Source organism: Rhincodon typus, chromosome 12, assembly GCF_021869965.1.
Source record: "Rhincodon typus isolate 14 chromosome 12, sRhiTyp1.1, whole genome shotgun sequence".
NCBI classification, from domain to species: domain Eukaryota; kingdom Metazoa; phylum Chordata; class Chondrichthyes; order Orectolobiformes; family Rhincodontidae; genus Rhincodon; species Rhincodon typus.
The window spans coordinates 25,666,592-25,686,988 of NC_063343.1; the positions used below are offsets into that span (position 1 = coordinate 25,666,592).

The 20,397-nt window shown below is 41.4% G+C and overlaps 1 protein-coding gene across 2 annotated transcripts in view; it reads left to right on the forward strand.

Annotated features, from left to right (window-relative positions):
* The window catches only part of sh3pxd2b (SH3 and PX domains 2B), a 293,056-nt gene that overhangs the window by 220,605 nt on the left and 52,054 nt on the right, over nt 1-20,397 (forward strand). For both annotated transcript variants that reach the window (XM_048603706.1, XM_048603707.1), the window contains one exon: nt 17,473-17,607. In XM_048603706.1, the coding sequence (XP_048459663.1) occupies nt 17,473-17,607 (135 nt within the window). The remainder of the gene's footprint in view (nt 1-17,472; nt 17,608-20,397) is intronic.

A 20,397-nucleotide genomic window follows, 5' to 3' on the forward strand; every position in this document is an offset into this window, starting at 1 on the left:
CTGATAGACTATGAGATGTATTTCTTGGAATTTGGTTGCTATGATAGTCAATTACATGAGGCTATCAATGTACTTTTACCAAAATAACAAATGTTTATCAGCCAAAAGGGAGAAAAAATCCATATGGTCTTATCATAAAGAGCAAAAATGAAAAATTCAACCATTTTCCCCAGTAATATCATTTGCAGACACTCATCTAGTCAAGTATGACTTTAAAATTTCATAATGAATTGATGACGATGCAACGTTGCTTTTGGCAAAATTCTGTACATTTCCCAGAAGTAATTATCTCTTGGAGACATACAGACAGGCTAATGCACAGATGTTTTCTGTCTATCACTACTTTAAGGCTGTTGAAACAGTTCAAGTCTCTTTCTAGCTCCAGCTCTAACTTCCACAAATTAAACTGCACTTCTGCGGATATGAAACTGCTTCTGAACCAAACCAGCCTGTGGCCCCTGGCCAGCTGTCTTGCTGTAGGTAGTGAAAACCCAAGTCAGCAATAAGCAAGATTATCTCACTAGCTGAGTCATGTTTCAAATTATTATTGTTCAGTCAGAAGATGTGGTTTCCACTGTCTGAGTCAGTACTTACTGCTTATTCTTAACTGCCCTTGAGAAAGTGGTGCTGTGCTGGCTTTTTGAATCCATACAGTCATTTTGTTATTGATGCATCCAAAGTATTCTTAGGGAGGAACGTACCACCATTTTCACTCTGCAATACTGAAGGAACAGCATTATATTTCCAAGTCACAATGAAGAGTGGCTTGGCGAGGAAACTCCAGGTGGTGGGGTTCCCATCTGTCTGCTGCCCTTATTCTTCTGAGTGGTACTGGTCATAGATTTGGAAGGTGCTGTCGAAGGATATTGGAGAATATGCAGTGCATCTTGTAGGTGGCACACACTGCTGCTACTGAATGTCGGTGGTGGAGGGAATGGATGTTTATAGATATGATACCAGTCAAGCGGGCTGTTTTGTCCTGGATAGTGTCAAGTACCTTGAGTATTGCTGGATTTGTACACATCCAGGCAAGAGTCTTCATTCACACTCCTGACTTGTGCCTTGTAGATGGTGGACAAGCTTTGAAGAGTGACGACATAAGTTACTCACTGCAGGATTCCTAGTCTCTGACCTGGTCTTGCAACTGCAGTACTTTAATGGCTAGTCCAACTCAGTTTCTGGGTAACCTGCAGGATATTGATAGTGAGGGATTCAAGGATGGTAATGCCATTGAAGGAGAGATCGTTAGATTCTGTCTTGTTGGAGATGGTCATTGCCTGACACTTCTCAACTGAAACCTGGCTATTGCCCAGGTCCTGCTGTATTTGGGCATGGAACAACTTCTAGGTGGACTAGAGAAGTTGAGGCTCTGGTCAAGAAAAAGAAGGAAGCATATGTCATGTAAATACAGCAGAGATCGAGTGAATCCTGAGAAGAGTATGAGGGCAGTAGGAGTATACTTGAGGGAAATCAGGAGGGCAAAAAGGGAACATGACAAAGCTTTGGCAGAGAGAGTTAAGGAGAATCCAAAGAGATTCTACAAATACATTAAAGTCAAAAGATTGACTAGGGAGGGAATAGGGCCCCTTAAAGATCAGCAAGGCTGGCTATGTTTGGAACCTCAGGAGATGGATGAGATGCTAAACGAATATTTTGCATCAGTGTTTACTATAGAGAAGGATATGGAAGCTAGAGAACTTCTGGAAATAAATAGTGATATTTTGAAAAGTGTTCATATTACAGAGGAGAAGGTGCTAGACATCTTAAAACACGTAAAGGTGGATAAATCCTCAAGATCTGATCAGGTATACCCTAGAAACTTGTGGCAAACAAGGGAAGTGATCGCTGGGCCCCTTGCAGAGATATTTATCATCAATAGCCACGGGTGAGGTGCAGGAAGACTGGAGGTTGGCTAACGTAGTGCCATTATTTAAGAGAGGTGGTAAGGAAAAGCCAGGGAACTATAGATCGGTGAGCCTAATGGCAGTGGTGGATAAATTGTTGGAGGGATTCTAAGGGACAGGATTTACATGTAATCGAAAAAGCAAGGATTGATTGACTGAATAATCAACATGGCTTTGTGCGTGGGAAATTGTCTCACTAACTTGAGTTTTTTTTGAAGAAATGATGGAGCAGATTGATGAACGCAGAGTGGTGGACGTTGTCTGTATGGCCTTCAGTAAAGCATTCGACAAGGTTCCGCACAGTTAGCAAGGTTAGACCACATTAAATACAAGGAGAACTAGGCATTTAGATACAAAATTGGCCCAAAGGTAGGAGACAGAGAGTGGTGGTGGAGATTTGCTTTTCAGACTAGAGGCCTGTGACCAGCAGTATGCCGCAAGGACCGGTGCTGGATCCACTGCTTTTCATCATTTATATGAGCGATTTGGATGTACATATAGGAAGTATGGTTAGTCAGTTTGCAACTGACACCAAAATTGGTGTGTAGTGGACAGCAAAGAAGATTACCTCAGAGTACAATGGGATCTTGATCAGATGGGCCGATGGGCCGAGGAGTGGCAGATGGAGTTTAATTTAGAAATATGTGAGGTGCTACATTTTGGTAAGGCAAAGCAGGGCAAGACCTATACACCTAATAGTAAGGTCCTGGGGAGTGTTGCCAAACTATGGGACCTTAGAGTGCAGGTTCATAGTTCCAAGAAAGTAGAGTTGCAGGTAGACAGGGTAGTGAAGAAGGCATTTCATATGCTTGCCTTTATTGGTCAGTGCATTGAGTATAGGAGTTCAGAGGTCATGTTGCAGCTGTAAGGACATTGGTTAGGCCAATTTTGGAATACTGCTTGCAATTCTGGTCTCCCTGCTGGAGGAAGGATGTTGCAAAACTTGAAAGGGTTCAGAAATGATTTATAAGAATGTTACCAGGATTGGAGGGTTTCAGCTATAGGGAGAGGCTGAATAGGTTGGGGCTATTTTCCCTGCAGCATTGGAGGCTGAGGGGTGACCTTACAGAGGTTTACAAAATCATGAGGGGCATGGATAGGGTGAATAGTCGAAATGTTTTCCCCCAGGGTTGGGGAGTCCAAAAGTAGAGGGAGTAAGTTTAAGGTGAGAGGAGAAAGATTTAAAAGGGATCTAAGGGGCAGCTTCTTCATGTAGAGGGTGCGCATGTACGGAATGAGCTGTCAAAGGTAGTGGTGGAGGTTGGTGCAACTACAACATTTAAAAGGCATGTGGATAGGTATATGAATAGGAAGGGTTTAGAGGGATATGGGCCAAATGCTGGCAAATGGGACTAGATTAAGTTAGAATATCTGGTTGGCCTGGGCAAGTTGGATCGAAGGTTCTCTTTCCATGCTGTACATCTCTATGACTCTAAATGATAAATGGTGCTGAACATCGTACAATCATTGGTGAATATTCCCACTTCTGACCTTATGATGGATGGAAGGTCATTAATGAAGCAGCTGAGGATGGTTGGGCCTAGGTCACTATCCTGAGAAACACTTATTGTGACGTCCTGACGTGACTGATCTCTGACAGTTGCAAAAATATTCCTTTATGCCTGATTCCAACCACTGAGTGTTTTCCTTGTGATTCCTATTGTAGTTTTGCTAGGACTCCTTGACACCACACAGTCAAATGTGGCCTTGTTATCAAGTGCAGTCACTCTTTTCCTCTTAAGTCACATGATTTATTGAAATAGCAGTCATTAAGTCTCATGTGCCTTCACAGACTGTAAACCAAAATTCCATTTAACTCTACGTTCTAATCCAAATTCTCAAAATAATAACTAGAAAAATTTCATCTCAAAATGCCCTTCTGCACTAAATGAGATAAGCTTACATTCAGCAACTTGGTCCTGTCAGAGAGAACTGCTTTTGCATAGTAAAGGTAACCAGGAATGTGATGAAAACCCAATAGACATTCTAACAATGACCACTGCTGCAGGTTGCAGCCCACTCTCATGGTCTTGCCCTCATGTCATTTCAGGATATAACTGGAGGATTGCAGACTGTAGAACAGTGTTGATGTTTGCTTTACCAGGAGAATCAATTTTATTTCTCAGGGAGATGAGAATGATAAAACATTGCAGATACTTCACCTTGCATCTTTATCCAGATTTACTGGATAATGGCCCATGAGAGCGTCCAGACACCACAGAACAATATGGTGTTGTTAATGAATTGCAAGAGCTTCACTCCTTTAGTAGTGGTGTCTTGCAACTCTATATATGGGATTATGTAAGTTAATTTTCAATTCCCATGTAGTGGAATTATGATTTTCTTTTTTAAAAAAGGCATTTATTATGCATTGATTATTTAAAGATGTTGAGAGATGAAGGGAGGAATCTTAACCAAGAAGAAAATTGGTGGGTTTGGATCAGATAGAGATTTAATGTTTGAGAAATCTGTTTCTCAACACAAATCTCCCTCTGGCTTTGCCACTTGCTGCTACAACTAAGGCCAAAGGTGGGTAGAAGATCATCCCACTCCAAGGAGTTGGAGTGGTACTTCATATGTGATGAGGATGGAACTAATCTGAAGTTGACCTTGTTTTCTGAGTGCCCCAATTCTGACAGTTCCATGGAGGTGAGGTCGCGGCAGATCCAGAAAGTCAATGCTTTTACCTACTGCATTTACAAGGAGCTGCCATGATCTGACACACCACCCCTCTCAACACAAAAAAATCCTCTCAAATTTAAATGTCAAATCTTTGAACTTCCACCACCAAGAGATCTACATTCAATCCCTCCCACTTGTTATTGGCTTTGAAATCTGCTTGGCATCGGGGCATGGGATCAGTTTGTTGTATCACAGATGTAGTGGGAAGTTAAAACACTGCAGGGGTTCAGAGAATCCTGAATTGTGCATTCCCCACAACTTCGACTTCCTTCAAATCAGTTACGCAAATTATACCCTCCTTCTCAAAAGCATTCCTCTGCAACTCCAACAATGAATTCTTTTTAAATTCCACAGTCAGAAAATGAATGTGGATACTAAATTGTCTTGCAACTAGTCACGGAACAGACTTTTGACATCTTGAAATAACACTTCATGTTTTGAACTGATTTGCAAGTGTCTTTGATTACATTGTGCCATAATTCCTGGCTTAACATCCCTCAAGAAGAAGCCCACAGCATCATTCCATGGTTCCTTCAGCATGATCAGCTGCAGACTTCTCTTGCCAGTGGTTCTCAAGGAAATGACCTATTGGAGTAGAGGTGGAATTCTTTTTTAAATTTTAGCTGTCTGGTACCTCTTCAGATATATGCCTGTATATTACACTAAGTACTCAGACAAGAAAGGACATGCATAATGGAATTTGCAATTATATACAGTACTTAATCACAACTGCAAGGAATCCCAAAAGACTTTCCAGTAATTTCATTATTTTGACATGCATAAGTAAGAGTGGAATGACTGACTGTAAAGTTAATATGGGAAAAATGAGTCTCAAAACCTGGGGCCCTAGAACTAGTACTGTGGAAATTGGGAGCTATACTGTTGGTCTGGTCTTCACCAGAGCCACACTGGACCAGTATTCTGGTGAATAGTATAATTTGGGCTTTTGAGGAGGCTTTAAACTTTAGTGTTGGTGAGAGATCACATGAGAGAAGATATGATTAATTAAAGGTTAGGGATAGGACAAGAGAGTATAATTGCAATAAGGGTCATGATAATCAGAGTGGTAGGAAGGGACAGAGAGTACAAAATTAATGGTCTATCAGCAGATAAGCCTAGAGGTTGTAAATGTAGAAGAGACACAATTTAAGGTTCTGTGTCCAAATCTACATTTGTCATAAGGTATGACATGATAACTGTTACAGAGGCATATATTTTGAAGAACAGGAAGCTAGATGGTAGGGTAGCTCTGTTAAGGATGACATTGGTGCAATAGTGAAATAGAACCATAATATTAAGACCAGTTTGGGTGGAAATAAAAAATTGCAAAGGTAAGATGTCAGGTTGTGCAAGTAGTTTATAGGTAACAGTAACTACGCTGTAGGATGATGTATGCATAAAGAAATAAAAGACTTTGTTAGAAAGGTAATAATCATGGGTGATTTTAAACTACTTAAAGATTGGATGAATCAGGTTGGTAAAGACAATGCTGAAATGACTCCGTAGAGTATTTGCAATACAGTTTCCTACCCTGGCACGTTACACAGCCACCCAGAGAACAGATCATTCTAGACCTGTAAATTTATAACGAAGCAAGATTAATTAATTACTTCTCCGTAAAAAGTCCCTAGGTAATGGTGATCATAATATGATTGAATTTTGCATTCAGCCAGTGGGAGAAAAAAGCAGATCTAAGACTAGTGTTTAAACATAAGTAAAAGTAATTGCACAGGTATGAGGCTTAGAATTAGCTAAAGTGAACTGGCAAGTTAGATTAATGTGGGAGTCAGTTGAAAAGCATTGATGGACATCTAAGAGAAAATTCACTAACATTTAGCAAAAGATACATTCCAGTGAGAGGGCAACACTCTTGGAAAATGCTGCATTATTCATATCTAGTTAAAGAAGTTACAAATAGTAGCAAATTGACAAAATGGGCACACTTATGCAACGATTAATGACAGGTCAAAGACAGGACGGAATATAAAAACCAGCACAGAATGGATTGTTGAAATGAGGGAGAAATTAAAAGTATGTAAGAAAGCCAGCCAGAAATATATATTTAACAAAGGTAGAGTTTCTACAGGTATATTAAGGGGAAGAAATAATGAAGTGAATGTTCATCCTTTGGAAAGAGAGTCTAGGAAGTTAATAATAGGAAATAAAGAAATGGCAGATACATCTTCATTGTAGAACATGTCCCAAATGACATCCTAGAAATAGTTGTAAATCAAGGGGTGGAAGAGGGAGGAATTTAAAACATTTACAATTATTGAGATAGGAGTACAAGAAAATTAACTAAAAGTTGAGAAGATCCCAAGACCAGATGGACATCAACCTAAGATGTTGAAATAAGTAGTTGTCCAGAAAGCAGATGCTTTGATTTTAATGAGCTAAAAATGTCCTAGATTCTGGAAAGGCCCATCAGAATAGAACATATGGATTTAACTTCTTTATTAAAGAAAGAAGGCAGGCAGAAAAGAGTTATAAACAGACTAGTTAGTCAAAGTCTGTCATAGGGAAAATGCTAGAACCTATTATTAAGGAAGCTGTGGCAGCACACATTATATGAAGATTTTCTATGAAGCAGAATCAATGTTGTTTTCTGAAAGGGAAATCATATTTGACTAATTTCATAGTTCTCTAGGCAAGGAAGAGGCAATATGGATAAGGGAGAAGCTACAGATGCAGTGCGCTTGGATTTCCAAAAAGCATTTGACATGCTGCAACATCAAAAGCTACTAACAAAATAACACTCATGATGTAAGAAGCAACACTTCAGTATGGGTGGAGAATTGATTAGCTAAAAGGAAGTGGAAGGTAGGGATAAATTGATCATTTTCAGGTTGATAAGTAGTAATGAGTAAAGTGCCATAGAGATCAATACTGGGACCTCAACTATTTGCAATGTGTATCAATGAAGGGACAGGATATATGCTAGCTAAGTTTGCTTCTAACAGGAGAATAAGTCTTGAACACGACATAAGCAGTCTGCAAATGTTAAATAGATAAATTACATAAGTGGACAAAAAAAGTTGGTAGATGTAACATAATGTGAGAAAATATAACCTTGTCCACCTTAGTAGAAAGAATGGAAGAGCAGTTTAAGAAGTTCCCAGGACCTGATGGACTTCATCCTAAGATCTTGAAAGAAATGGCTGCTGAGATAGTAGATGGATTGATTTTAATTATCTAAAAATGTTCTAGAATCATAATGTTAGGATGCTAGTACTACAATCAGTCAGGAAGACAAATGAAATATTGTTTATTGCAAGGGAAAAGGACTATAAAAGTAGGGAATTTTTGTTACAGTTGACACCATATCTACAGATACTCACTCTCTCCTGATGCTCGGTAGTACATAATATATTGTCCATAAGATGTAGCGCAGAAATTTACCAAGTTTCCTTAGACAACGCCTTCCAAACCCATGACTGCAAGAAGGACAAGTGTAACATATATATGGGAACACCAACCACTTGCAAATTCCACTCCAACACAATCACCATCCTCACTTGGAAATTTATTGCTATTCCTTCAGTATCGCTGGGTCAAAATCCTGGAAGTCTCTCCTTAGCAGCATTTTGGAGGTAGCTATAACAAGTGGACTGCAGCAGTTCAAGAAGGCTGCCTGCCACCGCTTTCTCAAGCACAACCAGGGGTGGGTAATAAATGGTGGTCCAGCCAGCAATGCCCTTATTCCATTAATAGATTAAATAAAAAGATAGGAAACACAGCATCCAGTTTGAGCACAGCAAGCTTTCACCAATAGATAAGAGAACAGCCAGGTAGTCTGAGATAACAAGGTGTAGAGCTGGACGAACACAGCAGGCCAAGCAGCTTCAGAGGAGCAGGAAAGCTGACGTTTCAGGTCTGGACCCTTCTTCAGAAATGGGGGAGGGGAAGGGGATTCTGAAATAAATAGAGAGAGAGGGGGAGGCGGATGAAAGGTGGATGAAGGAGCAGATAGGTGTAGAGGAGACGGACAGGTCAAGGAGGCGAGGATGGAGCCAGTAAAGGTGAGGAGTTAGGGTGGGGGTTGGTCAGTCAAGGGAAGACGGACACGTCAAGTTTAAGGTCAAGTCACTTTACTAACACCTTCCAACCCAACCTTAAGTTCACCTGGACCATCTCCGATACCTCTCTCTCTTTCCTGGACCTCTCTGTTTCCACCTCTGGCCACCACCTGGAAACCGATATCTATTTCAAGCCTACTGACTCCCACAGCTACCTAGAATACACCTCCTCTCACCCACCTTCCTGCAAGAATCCCATCCCCTATTCCCAATTCCTTCCCCTCCACCGCATCTGCTCCCGAGATGAGGCATTCCACTCATGGATATCCCAGATGTCCTCGTTTTTCAAGGACCGCAACTTCCCCTCCACAGTGGTCGAAAATGCCTTCGACCGCATCTCTCATGTTTCCCGCAACTCACCCCTCCCCACAATAACAAAAAAACAGAATTCCCCTCGTCCTCACGTACCACCACACCAACCTCCGGATTCAACACATCATCCTCCGCCACTTCCATCACCTGCAATCTGACCCCGCTACCAAGGATATTTTTCTCTCCCCACCCTTATCTGCCTTCCGGAGAGACCACTCTCTCCGTGACTCCCTTGTCTGCTCCACACTCCCCACTAGCCCCACCAGTTTTCCCTACAACCGCAGGAAGTGCTACACCTGCTCCTACACCTCCCCCCTCACCCCCATCCCAGGCCCCAGGAAAACCTTCCACATTAAACAGATGTTCACCTGCACATGTGGTATATTCATAGAATCCCTACAGTGTGGAAACAGGCCCTTCGGTCCAACAAGTCCACACTGAACCTCAGAGCATCCCACCCAGACCCATCCCCCTATGACCCACCTAATATATGCCCTCTACCTCCCTGAATACTACAGGCAATTTAGCATGGCCAATCCACCTAACCTGCACATCTTTGGACTGTGGGAGGAAACCAGAGCACCCGGAGGAAACCCACGCAGACACGGGGAGAATGCGCAAACTCCACACAGACAGTCGCCCGAGGCTGGAATTGAACCCGGGTCCCTGGGGCTGTGAGGCAGCAGTGCTAACCACTGTGCCACCATGCCATCCCATTGTATCCACTGTTCCCGATGTGGCCTCCTCTACATCGGGGAAACCAAGCAGAGGCTTGGAGACCGCTTTGTGGAACACCTACGCTCGGTTCGTGACAAACGACTGCACCTCCCAGTCGCGAACCACTTCAACTCCCCCTCCCACTCCTTGGACGACATGTCTATCCTGGGCCTCCTCCAGTGCCACACGATGCCACCCGAAGGTTGCAGGAACAGCACCTTATATTTCGCTTGGGAAACCTGCAGCCCAATAGTCTCAATGTGGACTTCACATGCTTCCAAATCTGCCTGCCTCCGACCTCATCCCAAAACCAGCCCAGCTCGTCCCCACCTCCTTGACCTGTCCGTCTTTTCTCCCACCTATCCGTTCCTCTCACTTCACTGACCAATCCTCATCCCCACTTCCTACCTACCAGCCTTATCCGCACCTCCTTGACCTGTCCGTCTTCCCTTGACTGACCAACCCCCATCCTAATTTCCCATGTACACTCACCTTTACTGGCTCCATCCCCGCCTCCTTGACCTGTCTGCCTCCTCTCCACCTATCTGCTCCTTTATCCACCCTCCATCCACCTCCCTCTCTCTCTATTTATTTCAGAATCCCCTTCCCCTCCCCCATTTCTGAAGAAGGGTCCAGACCCGAAACGTCAGCTTTCCTGCTCCTCTGATGCTGCTTGACCTGCTGTGTTCATCCAGCTCTGTACCTTGTTATATCAGATTCTCCAGCATCGGCAGTTCCTACTATCTCTGAACCAGGTAGTCTGTTTCAGGTTGTGCGAATTGAAGGACTGTTGGCCATTCCAACACACTCTTCTTTCAATCAAATTGTGATATCTTTGTTAAGCATGCAGTTGTGGTAGAATAATTCTTCAGCTGAACTCGAGGAATGTTGGTAGCTTCTCCCCAATGACCTCACTCTTATTTCCAAAGTGATTTTTCCAAAGGAACTCAAACTTTCAGTGGTTTGGCTGTCCTTCAATTCAGATCCATTACCTATGAGTTGGGCTAGCCTAGGTAGAGCCAGAGTAATGCTGAAACCAAAAGTAGTAGGAAGCAAAGAGATCAAGTGTTAAATTAAAATCATAATTCATGTTACAATATGGACAGGCAAGTATTTTGCACTGGAATAACTGAATCTGTAACTTACTGGAGATTAAATATCCATCTTGTAAAAAATAAACTGATATAAAAATAAAGCATGTGGCAAAGAAAGAGGCGTTTGTAAAATATGTCCAGCACTGCTTTCTACGTTTTCTTTAATCCAACAAGCAAAGAAAACTGTTGAATTTAATTCTAGATCATTTAGTTGAACAAATAGATATTTAAGGATATGGAACATCTTAGAACAACAATCATGATTAAATTAGGTTCATATAAAAATTGTTGAGGAGAGCAAACCGTCAATGATGTTAGCACTTGACTGAAAAAAGCCAATCTCAATGAGATTAAAAAATCAACTAATCCAGATAAATGTGGGGAAAAAGGTTCTAACACAACAGGAAATGTTCAAACAAAAGAAAACAATTACGATACAGCCTATACATAGCCCCACAAAACAAAAGTGACGCAGCTATTGTGCAAGGTCTTTTGGAAGAGTAGAGCAGTTAAAATGACATTTTAAGAAAAAGCCTTTGGTAAATCTGAGGCTCATTGTACAAAAGTTATTTGAACACAATACATTAGAATTTGAAGAGAAACAAAGCATGATGAGAAGCGGCTAAACAGAAAACAAAAAAAAGACTGAAAATTTAAAGCATTTTATGATCACATACAAGATACAGAAACTGTTAAAGAACAATTGGAGATTAAAAGGAAATCATTTTATGAGATGAAAAAATGGTGATGATACTAAATAAATATTTTGTATCTGTTTTCACAAGCATATTGTGGTGGAATTGACATGATATAAGTAGAGGAAATGGAACAGTTAGGTAGGGCTGCATGGTGGCTCAGTGGTTAGCACTGCTGCCTCACAGCACCAGGGACCCAGGTTTGATTCCACCCTCGGGTGTCTGTCTGTGTGGAGTTTGCACGTTCTCCCCATGTCTCTTCAGGTTCTCTGGTTTCCTCCCAGTCCAGAAATGTGCAGGCTAGGTGGATTGGCCATGCTAAATTGCCCATAGTGTTCAGGGATGCATAGATTAGGTGGGTCATAGGGGGATGGGTCTGGGTAGGATGCTGTGAGGGTCAGTGTGGACTTGTTGGGCCAAAGGGCCTGTTTCCACACTGTAGGGATTCTATGATAACTAGATAAGAAGTAACACAGAAAACCTAATGGCATGGATCCTAAAATGCTGAGGCTTTAATCACAATTTTTCTAAAATATTCTTGTGAGTAGAATTTGTTTCACATGGTAGGATGGTTGCATTTGTAAAGAAAGCACTGTGCTTCAAAAAGGTTAAAAATGATAAGTCAGGTAACCGTTAAACTATTTACGTTGTCAAATTTAGCCTTCTCATGACTTAAAAAAAGTTTTAACTGTTGCCAATCAGCTGTAAAGAGACGGGTTGATTAAGGATGGACAATACGGATTTGTCAAATGAAAGTTGTGACTGATGAGTCCAATAACATTTTTTGAGGAGTATGTTACTAATGGCAATGCAATTCATTATATTAACTTGAGTTTTCAAAAGACATTTGAAACACACAAGGCTTGTTAATCAAATTAGGGCATGCAGTATTAAGAGGAACATGACAACGTGAATTGGAAGTTCATTGAATACAGAAAACAAAGAGCAGTCAATAACATTTCTTCCAGGAGTTTGACTTGGGACCATTTCTCCTTTTAGTATGTATAGATGATCTGAAAATAGGTGTGATCTAAAATAATCAGTATTTTAAACAGTTGGTAAGTAAATCTATTGATTGAGAAAAGTAATTTTGATGTAGGTAGTTGGTGGAGCTTGAAAGCACTGTCTGAAAGGTTAATGGAAGTAAATTTAATGGTGACTATGCAAATGGAATTAGATAATTATTTATGACAGAATCTTGCAGGGGACTAAGCAACTTGTGCTATGGCGAGATTTGTGGCAGATTTCAGGTGAGAATTCTAAGGTCTATCTGGATGTCACAAGCAACTTCTTTGTGTATATTTAAGGCTGATTGATTCTTTATCAGTGGAGCAAGAGGGCCATGGTGAATATGGCGGAAAGTGAGGCATGTTAGATCAGCCAAGATCCAGTTGAATGGCGGAGCAGGCTCGAAGGGCCAAACCGCCTACTCCTGTTCCTTATTGCACCTTTTTATGCATTGCCACATATTGAGGTGACTTTCTTTCTAGGCAGTAGCGAGTTGCCTATTAAGGGGGATTATTGCTTGTTAAACCACCTTAATATTAGCACATCTCACCTCATTGATTTTAATGTCACATGTGCTGAAATACAGTGAAAAGCTTTGTTTACGAGCGGTACTGACAGATCACAGCGAGCAAAGGATGTGCAGATCAAAAAGACTTGGAGGCATACAGGTTACATTATTTGACCCCAGTGTCCATTCAACAGACTGATACGGCCAGAAAGAAGCTGTTCCTGAAGTTTCATAGTACTTGGCGTCTTCAGTTCACCACATGTTGCAAAGGGCTGCCGTGTTGGACATCTGCGATAGTTTTCTTGAACAGTATGTAATGGAACCGATGAGGGAGCAAACTACCCTAGATCTGGTCCTATGTAATGAGACAGGAATGATTAAGGATCTCATAAGATCCTCTTGGAAGGAGCGATCACAGTATGGTTGAATTTAAAATACAGATAGAAAGTGAGAAGATAAAATCCAATACCAGGGTCCTGTGCTTAAGCAAAGGAGACTACAATAGGATGAGGGAGGAGTTGGCTCAGGTCGACTGGAAGCAAAGATTTTATGGTGGGACAGTTGAGGAACAGTGGAGGACTTTTGAAACAATTTTTCAAATGCTCAGCAAAAGTATATACCAGCGGAAAGGAAGGACTGTAGAAAAAGGGGTAATCTAAGGAATGTCTAAGGAAATAAGGGAGGCTATCAAATTGAAAGATAAGGCATACAAAGTAGCAAAGACCAGTGAGAAACTAGAAGATTGGGAAAACTTTAAAGGTCAACAAAAAGCCACAAAAAAGCTAGAAAGAAAAGTAGATTATGAGAGTAAACTAGCTCAGAATATAAAGACGAATAGCAAAAGTTTCTGCAAGTATAAAACGAAAAAGAGTGGTTAAGATAAATATTGGTCCTTTAGAGGATGAGAAAGAGGATTTAATAATGGGAAATGAGGAAATAGCTGAGGCATTGAACAGGTATTTTGTGTTGGTCCTCACAGTGGAGGACATGAATAATATGCCAGTAATTGATGACAAGGAGACTAAGGTAAGTGAGGACCTAGAAATGACCATTTTCATGAAAGAGGTGGTGTTGGGCAAGCTAATGGAGCTAAAGGTAGATAAGTCTCCTGGCTCTAAGGGAGTGCATCCAAGGTACTAAAAGAGATATAGGGAGAAATAGCAAACACGCTCGTGGTAATTTTGCATTCATTTAGAAGAATGAGGGGTGATCTTATAGAAACATGTAAAATTATGAACGAAATGGATAAGATAGGAGCAGCGGGATGTTTCCATTGGCAGGTGAAACTAGAACAAGAGGCATAGCCTCAAAATTAGGGGGAGCAAATTTAAAACTGAATTGAGGAGGAACTTCTTCACCCAAAGGTTCTTTGGAATTCCCAGCCCAGTGAAGTAGTTTAGGCTTCCTCATTGAATGATTTTAAAGCTAAGGTAGATAATTTTTTTTGAACAGTAAAGGAATTAAGAGTTCTGGTGAGAGGGCGGGTAGGTGGAGCTGAAGCCACAAAAAGATCAGCCATGAATGGCAAAGTGGGCTCAAAAGGCCATGTGGCCAACTGCTGCTCCTGGTTCTTATGTTCTTATGTTTTTATATGGTGCAATCATCTCTGGGCAAGCTCGTTGTGCACTGGGCAGATGCAACTCATGGAAATTGGGATCTGACAATGTGCCAGCCCCTAAGAAGCCACAAGGTATATTCCACAAACCATTTACAGTGCGCTTCTGCACTTCAGTGCTGCAACTCTTGGAACCTTGGCAGCTATCATAGTAATGCTGCAACAAGTATGCTGTGCACTCGGGGACACAAACCCAGATGCTGAGGCTGCCTCTCCAGTCTGGTTGCTTGCTCTCTTAGCATGTGCTTACTCTTAGCCTAACTGGATCTTACTGCATTTTTTGTTTTTCATTGCCTTGTCTTTCATTTTAGAGCTTTGCCCTGTTAGCCAGAGATGCCAGGCTCACAGTACTACTGTCCAGGCCAGGAAGTTTGTCATGATTATGAGCAGACTGTAGACAAGTTGAGGGAGATAGCCTTCAGTCAGGGGGTCCTGGGTATAGTAAATCAAGGCAGCTGCCAATACCAGTCCAGGGGCTTGGACACAGCCACTCAGGGAGGTCAGGATGCTTCCCATGTAAAGGGTGAGGAGCAAAATCGCAGGTGGCCAGCCCATTACTCTTTCTGCCCTGTTGTGGGCTGGTTTCCTCCTGGAAAAAAACAAGAGTCAGGTATTAAGGGTGATGAATGTGCATTTCACAGCTGTTATTTTGTGATGCTATTGGGGAAATGTCCTGAGCTAATGAGTGGGCAGCAGAGAGGGCGTGCAACATTAGTGATGTTGGGGGTTGATGTGTGTGAGAGTGAGTGGGGAAGAGTTGTATGTAACACAGAGCATGAGCCTTGATGAGAGGTGGGTACAGTAGCACAGAGAAAGAGAGAGAGAGAGAGAATGGAACAGTTCAAAGAGAAGATAATGGCACTGATACATGTAGTCTGTTCCCACCTTTTTAGTGTTGTTCATTCCTCCAAGATGCCTGAGTGCATAGGTCCAGGTGGTAACTTCTCACAAGACCGACATAGTCGAGTGTTGTGGCCACCACTGCTGATTCTGGGGAGAGATAATGTCCCACCTCTGTTCTGCAACTCCCTGTACAGCAGTTTCCCCAGGTCCCTGCCTGCAAAAAGGTGCATCAAATTTCACTTGTCTGCCATGTCCAGGGCAAATGTCAGGAACCGTATAGGGCAGCTTTGGACTAACAGTGCTCATCCAAGTGTACAACATTCATATTGAGAAGGTGCCCCCACCACCAGGAATTCCAGTCAATTCTAGGTTATTCTGACACTGGACAGTTCTTCGAGGTACAGATTATGGTAAAATGAGGCTAGAATCGGGCGAGATCCATAACTGTGGGGTAGATAGTTAATTAGACTAATTTGATATGATTTGATATGTTACAGCGAGAGTTCATATTCTGATAGAGTCTACTTTTATGTCATCCTTAGCAATCCTGTTGGCAAAATCAGTTGTGCTGTTTCAATTCTTATTCTTAACCTTGCATATAATAAATTTTTACACGCTCTGGATGCATAAGCCCTCAATATGGAGACACGAAACATTGGCTAGAAGTGCAAAATCCTTCCACCATATCAATATGACCAAAGGAAAAGCCATCCAGGGTGTGCATTTGAAACAATTTAGGATCTCTGCATGTGCAAATAAAGGGCCTGTTGCCTTTTCTCTGTATACAGACAGCACTGGGCCGTCTGTAAACAGGAAGATCTGCCTTCCAGGCAACCTGAAAGAAAACGACAGACCATCATCTAAAATATAAAAGTTTACCCAAAACTTAAGTCAAATTTTCAGCTAGATAGTGTGGAGTGAATAAGTAGGGAGCAGGAAAGGATTATCTGATCTATTGAGCCTGCTCTGCCATTCAATATGACCATGGTTGATCCGCCTCACCTCTACTTTCTTGCCCGCTCTCCATATCTCTTAATTCCTTGAGAGGCCTGTCTGTTTCAGCCTTAAATATATTCAGAGTATATGAGCATTTACCATTCCAAAGATTCAGAACCTTTTGTATGAAGATATTTATCTTCATTTCAGTCTAACTGATTTACCCCTTATCCTTAAACTGTGTCCTCATTGTTCTAGATTTTCTCAACAGGCAAAGCAACTGCTCCCCACTGCAGAAATATGTGGGAGTGCTACCTCTACAGAACTGTAGGGCAGCCAGACCATTGCTTGTCAATTGCCTTTTCATCCCTCAATTGTTTTCGTTCTGAAGTTCCCACTCCCCCAGTTGTCATCTGAGCTGATCATTTTCCTTCCTCTTTAAGCACTTACATAAAGCTGCTCACAGCAACAGGACTGCCAAGAATTCCACGCCTGCATATTTACATACTGTCAGGGCATGCCTTGTGTCATTTCAAAAGGACCAATATCACTGCAATCTACCCTGTTAATGTGCTGGGATCATTCTGCTGCATACAGCCAGAATAAACCCTTTATGGTTACTTCCTTAAGATTGAGATCGTTTCTAGAGATCAGAAGGAGGATTCTAAGGTTGAAGATGAGGCTATTAAAATTGTCTCACTAATACAACTATCAATTTGCAACAACAAAGATTTTAGCATGGTTATAACATTGTAATTCTTCAATAGGTACAGATTCTGACCGCACTCCTTTGAAACAGAGTTCAACATACTTAGTGCCTCACCGACTGATGTTGAATTTTAACAAGTTTGACAGTACTGTACCTTATTTCAAAATGTGATGTTTAACTACTTAAGTCAAGTAGCACTTTTAGATTCTGATTGCTGAAGTACTAACCCTGTGGATTCAGCAATATATTTCGAGACCATTGTGAGTTGATTATAGAGGTTGCTTGTACAGAATGCAGCAAATTGCAAGCATTCAATTGTGACTTGTACTATATCATAATTGATGTTCCCTTAAGGCTGATTCTTTAATTTCAGGTGGAGATGGGGCATCTGCTGACCAGTTTTTCCTGGATCAGTATGTGGCAGTAACCAATTATGACAAACAGGAAAGTACAGAGATCAGCGTGCATCAAGGACAAGTAGTAGAAGTAATTGAGAAAAATGAATCGGGTAAGTTATTTTTAGAAAAACCCAAACTTAGCTTAATGTTAAAGATGAACAATTATCTAATAGTTTCTATCCAAATGTCTCACCCTAAACTACATAGAAACATAACAATAGTGAATGTCAGTTCCCATTCTGCATTGAATATTATGAGTGTTTGCCAAGTTCTAAAGCCAAGAGTTGTACACTAACACATCTATGCTGTTTGTGGCCTGTGAATTTCTGAAATGGTAATGGTGTTGCTTGGCTGGAGTTTAACTACCAATAAATCTCTTGATACTGTCAAAATGTCAGACTGAATGATTTTACAGGATGATGCAATTAAATCTCCTTCTATCACTAACTGTCCTGTGGATTTTTGTAGAGTTATATTTATTGTTTTAAATATTTATCATTAAGCTCCTATTGGTTTTAATGGTGAAGAACACATGTAAGGAATGCAAAAGATACGGCTGAGACATTCACAGCAATCTTCAGCGAGAAGCACAAAGTGGCTGATCCATCTCAGCCTCCTCCACTGGTCCCCAGTATACAGACAACTCTTCAGCAAATTCAATTCACTTCACATAATATCAAAAAATGGTTGGAAGCACTAGATACTGCAAGGGGTATGGGCCCTGACAACATTTCAGCAATCGTAGTGAAGACTTTTGTGGGAGAACTTGCTGCTCCACTAGCCAAACTATTTCAATACAGTTACAACACTGCCATCTACCCAACAGCGTGGAAAATTGCCCACGTATATCCTGTATGCAAAAAGCAGACAAATTCATCCCGTTAGTCTACTCTCAATCATTAATGAAGTGATGGAAGGTGTCATCAACAGTTCTATCAAGCAGCACCTGCTCAGCAATAATCTGCTCAGTGACACCCAGTTTGGGTTCCACCAGGGCCTCTCAGCTCCTGATATCTCCAATAAGAGACAATCTAATCACTGCCCCTTGACAATCTAATCACTGCCCCTTGACATTCAATGGTATTATCCTCACTGAATGCCCACTCAACATCCTGAGGGTTACTGTTGACCAGAAACACAACTGGACTCACCATATAAATATATTGACTTCAAGAACAGGTCAGAGGCGTACTGTGGCAAGTTAACACATCTCTTGACTCCCAAAGCCTGTCCACCATCTACAAGGCACAAGTCGGGTGTGTGATGGAATACTGTCCACTCGCCTGGATGGTTGCAGCTCTAACAACACTCAAGAAGCTTGACATCATCCAGGTCAAAGCAGCCCACTTAATTGGTGCCACATCCACAAGCATCCACTCCTTCCAGCATTGATGCTCAGAAACAGCAGTGTCTATTATCTATAAGATGCACTGCATCTTTCAAACACATGACCACTTCTGTTTAGAAGGGCAAGGGCAGCAGATATGAGAACACCACCACCTGCAAGTTCCCTCCTAGCCACTCATCATCCTGACTTGGAGATATATTGCAGTCCCTTCACTGTCACTGGACCTCCTTTCCTAATGGCATTACAGCACATGGACTGCAGTGGTTCAAAAAGGCAGTTCACCTTCACAAGGGCAAAGAGGTATGAGCAATAAACGGTGGCCAGCCAGGTATATCCATGTTCCACAGGCAAATAAAAACAAAAAAATCTTAAGTGGTAAATAAAGTGGTGAAAAGTTAAGTACTTTTCTCCCAGTGTCCAAGGCCCAAACATGACAGTGCAGAATTTCCAGCCCTACGTCTTTATGCAGCAAGCTTATTCGACACTATGAATGAGAAAAATAATTATTTTTTACATTAGTTTGAAGTGAAATATTTATTCATGATAGCACCGCCTATAGACTTGATACAGTTTTCTTGTTAAATCAAATATTCACTGAAGAAAGTTGTAATTTACCAGACGCTCTTTGAGAGCTAATGTAAATATATTTTTGTATCGTCTAAAAATCTAGTTCTAGTTCTGTAAATGTACACACTTACTATGCCATTTTAGCTCTGTCTTCTGGTCATGTAAATGAAGAGAAAGAAAACTAACTCTGTCTTAGGAAAAGTCTACCTAAAGAACCTGGAATACAATTAATAGTTGCACCATCTATCGTTGGACTGTCTTTATCCAATGGCAATGAGTACTGCCAAATTAATTCTATCACTTAGGTTGGCCTTGAGGCAGTTGTGTAACTTATATTGACAGAAGCAACAGACGTATAAAAGCTATGACTGGATTTCTGCTGATTACACTGTGTAATTGGAAGATTTGAGATAGGTGCTGCGTATTGCAGCTGCCAACTGCTTTCCTTTCACTGGAATGGTGAAGGTTGTGAGAATGCCAAGAACTCCATTCCCTGCTAACAATAGTTCAAAGGTGAAAATCTTAAAATCTTTCAAGAATAATGTACAAATTTCTTTTTGACGATGCTCAACTATACAGAATCCATACATATCCATGCACATACAGAATAAATCCAATTTGCAAGCTTTTCAAAATTGCGGACTGGTCTCTGATCAGGAAGTCATAGCCCGTTAGGGGTTGGACACCATTTTCCACCGATGGGGAGAAGGAGAAGGGATTGTTGTGACCCATGGATGTAAAAAGCCTGAGCTCAGCTGGGCCTTTTGAACTCGGTGCTGAGATTGGACAAAATCCATTGTCACTATAGCAGCGTCTTAGCCTGCAGTGTGGGAGCCATGAGTTTATGAAGGAGATGTAAATGCTCACAAATAGCAGATTAGTTACGAAGAGCTGTCAAGCTGTGAAGTTTTTCAATTTCCCAACCCTTTTACACACATACACACACACACACACACACACACACACACACACACACACACACACA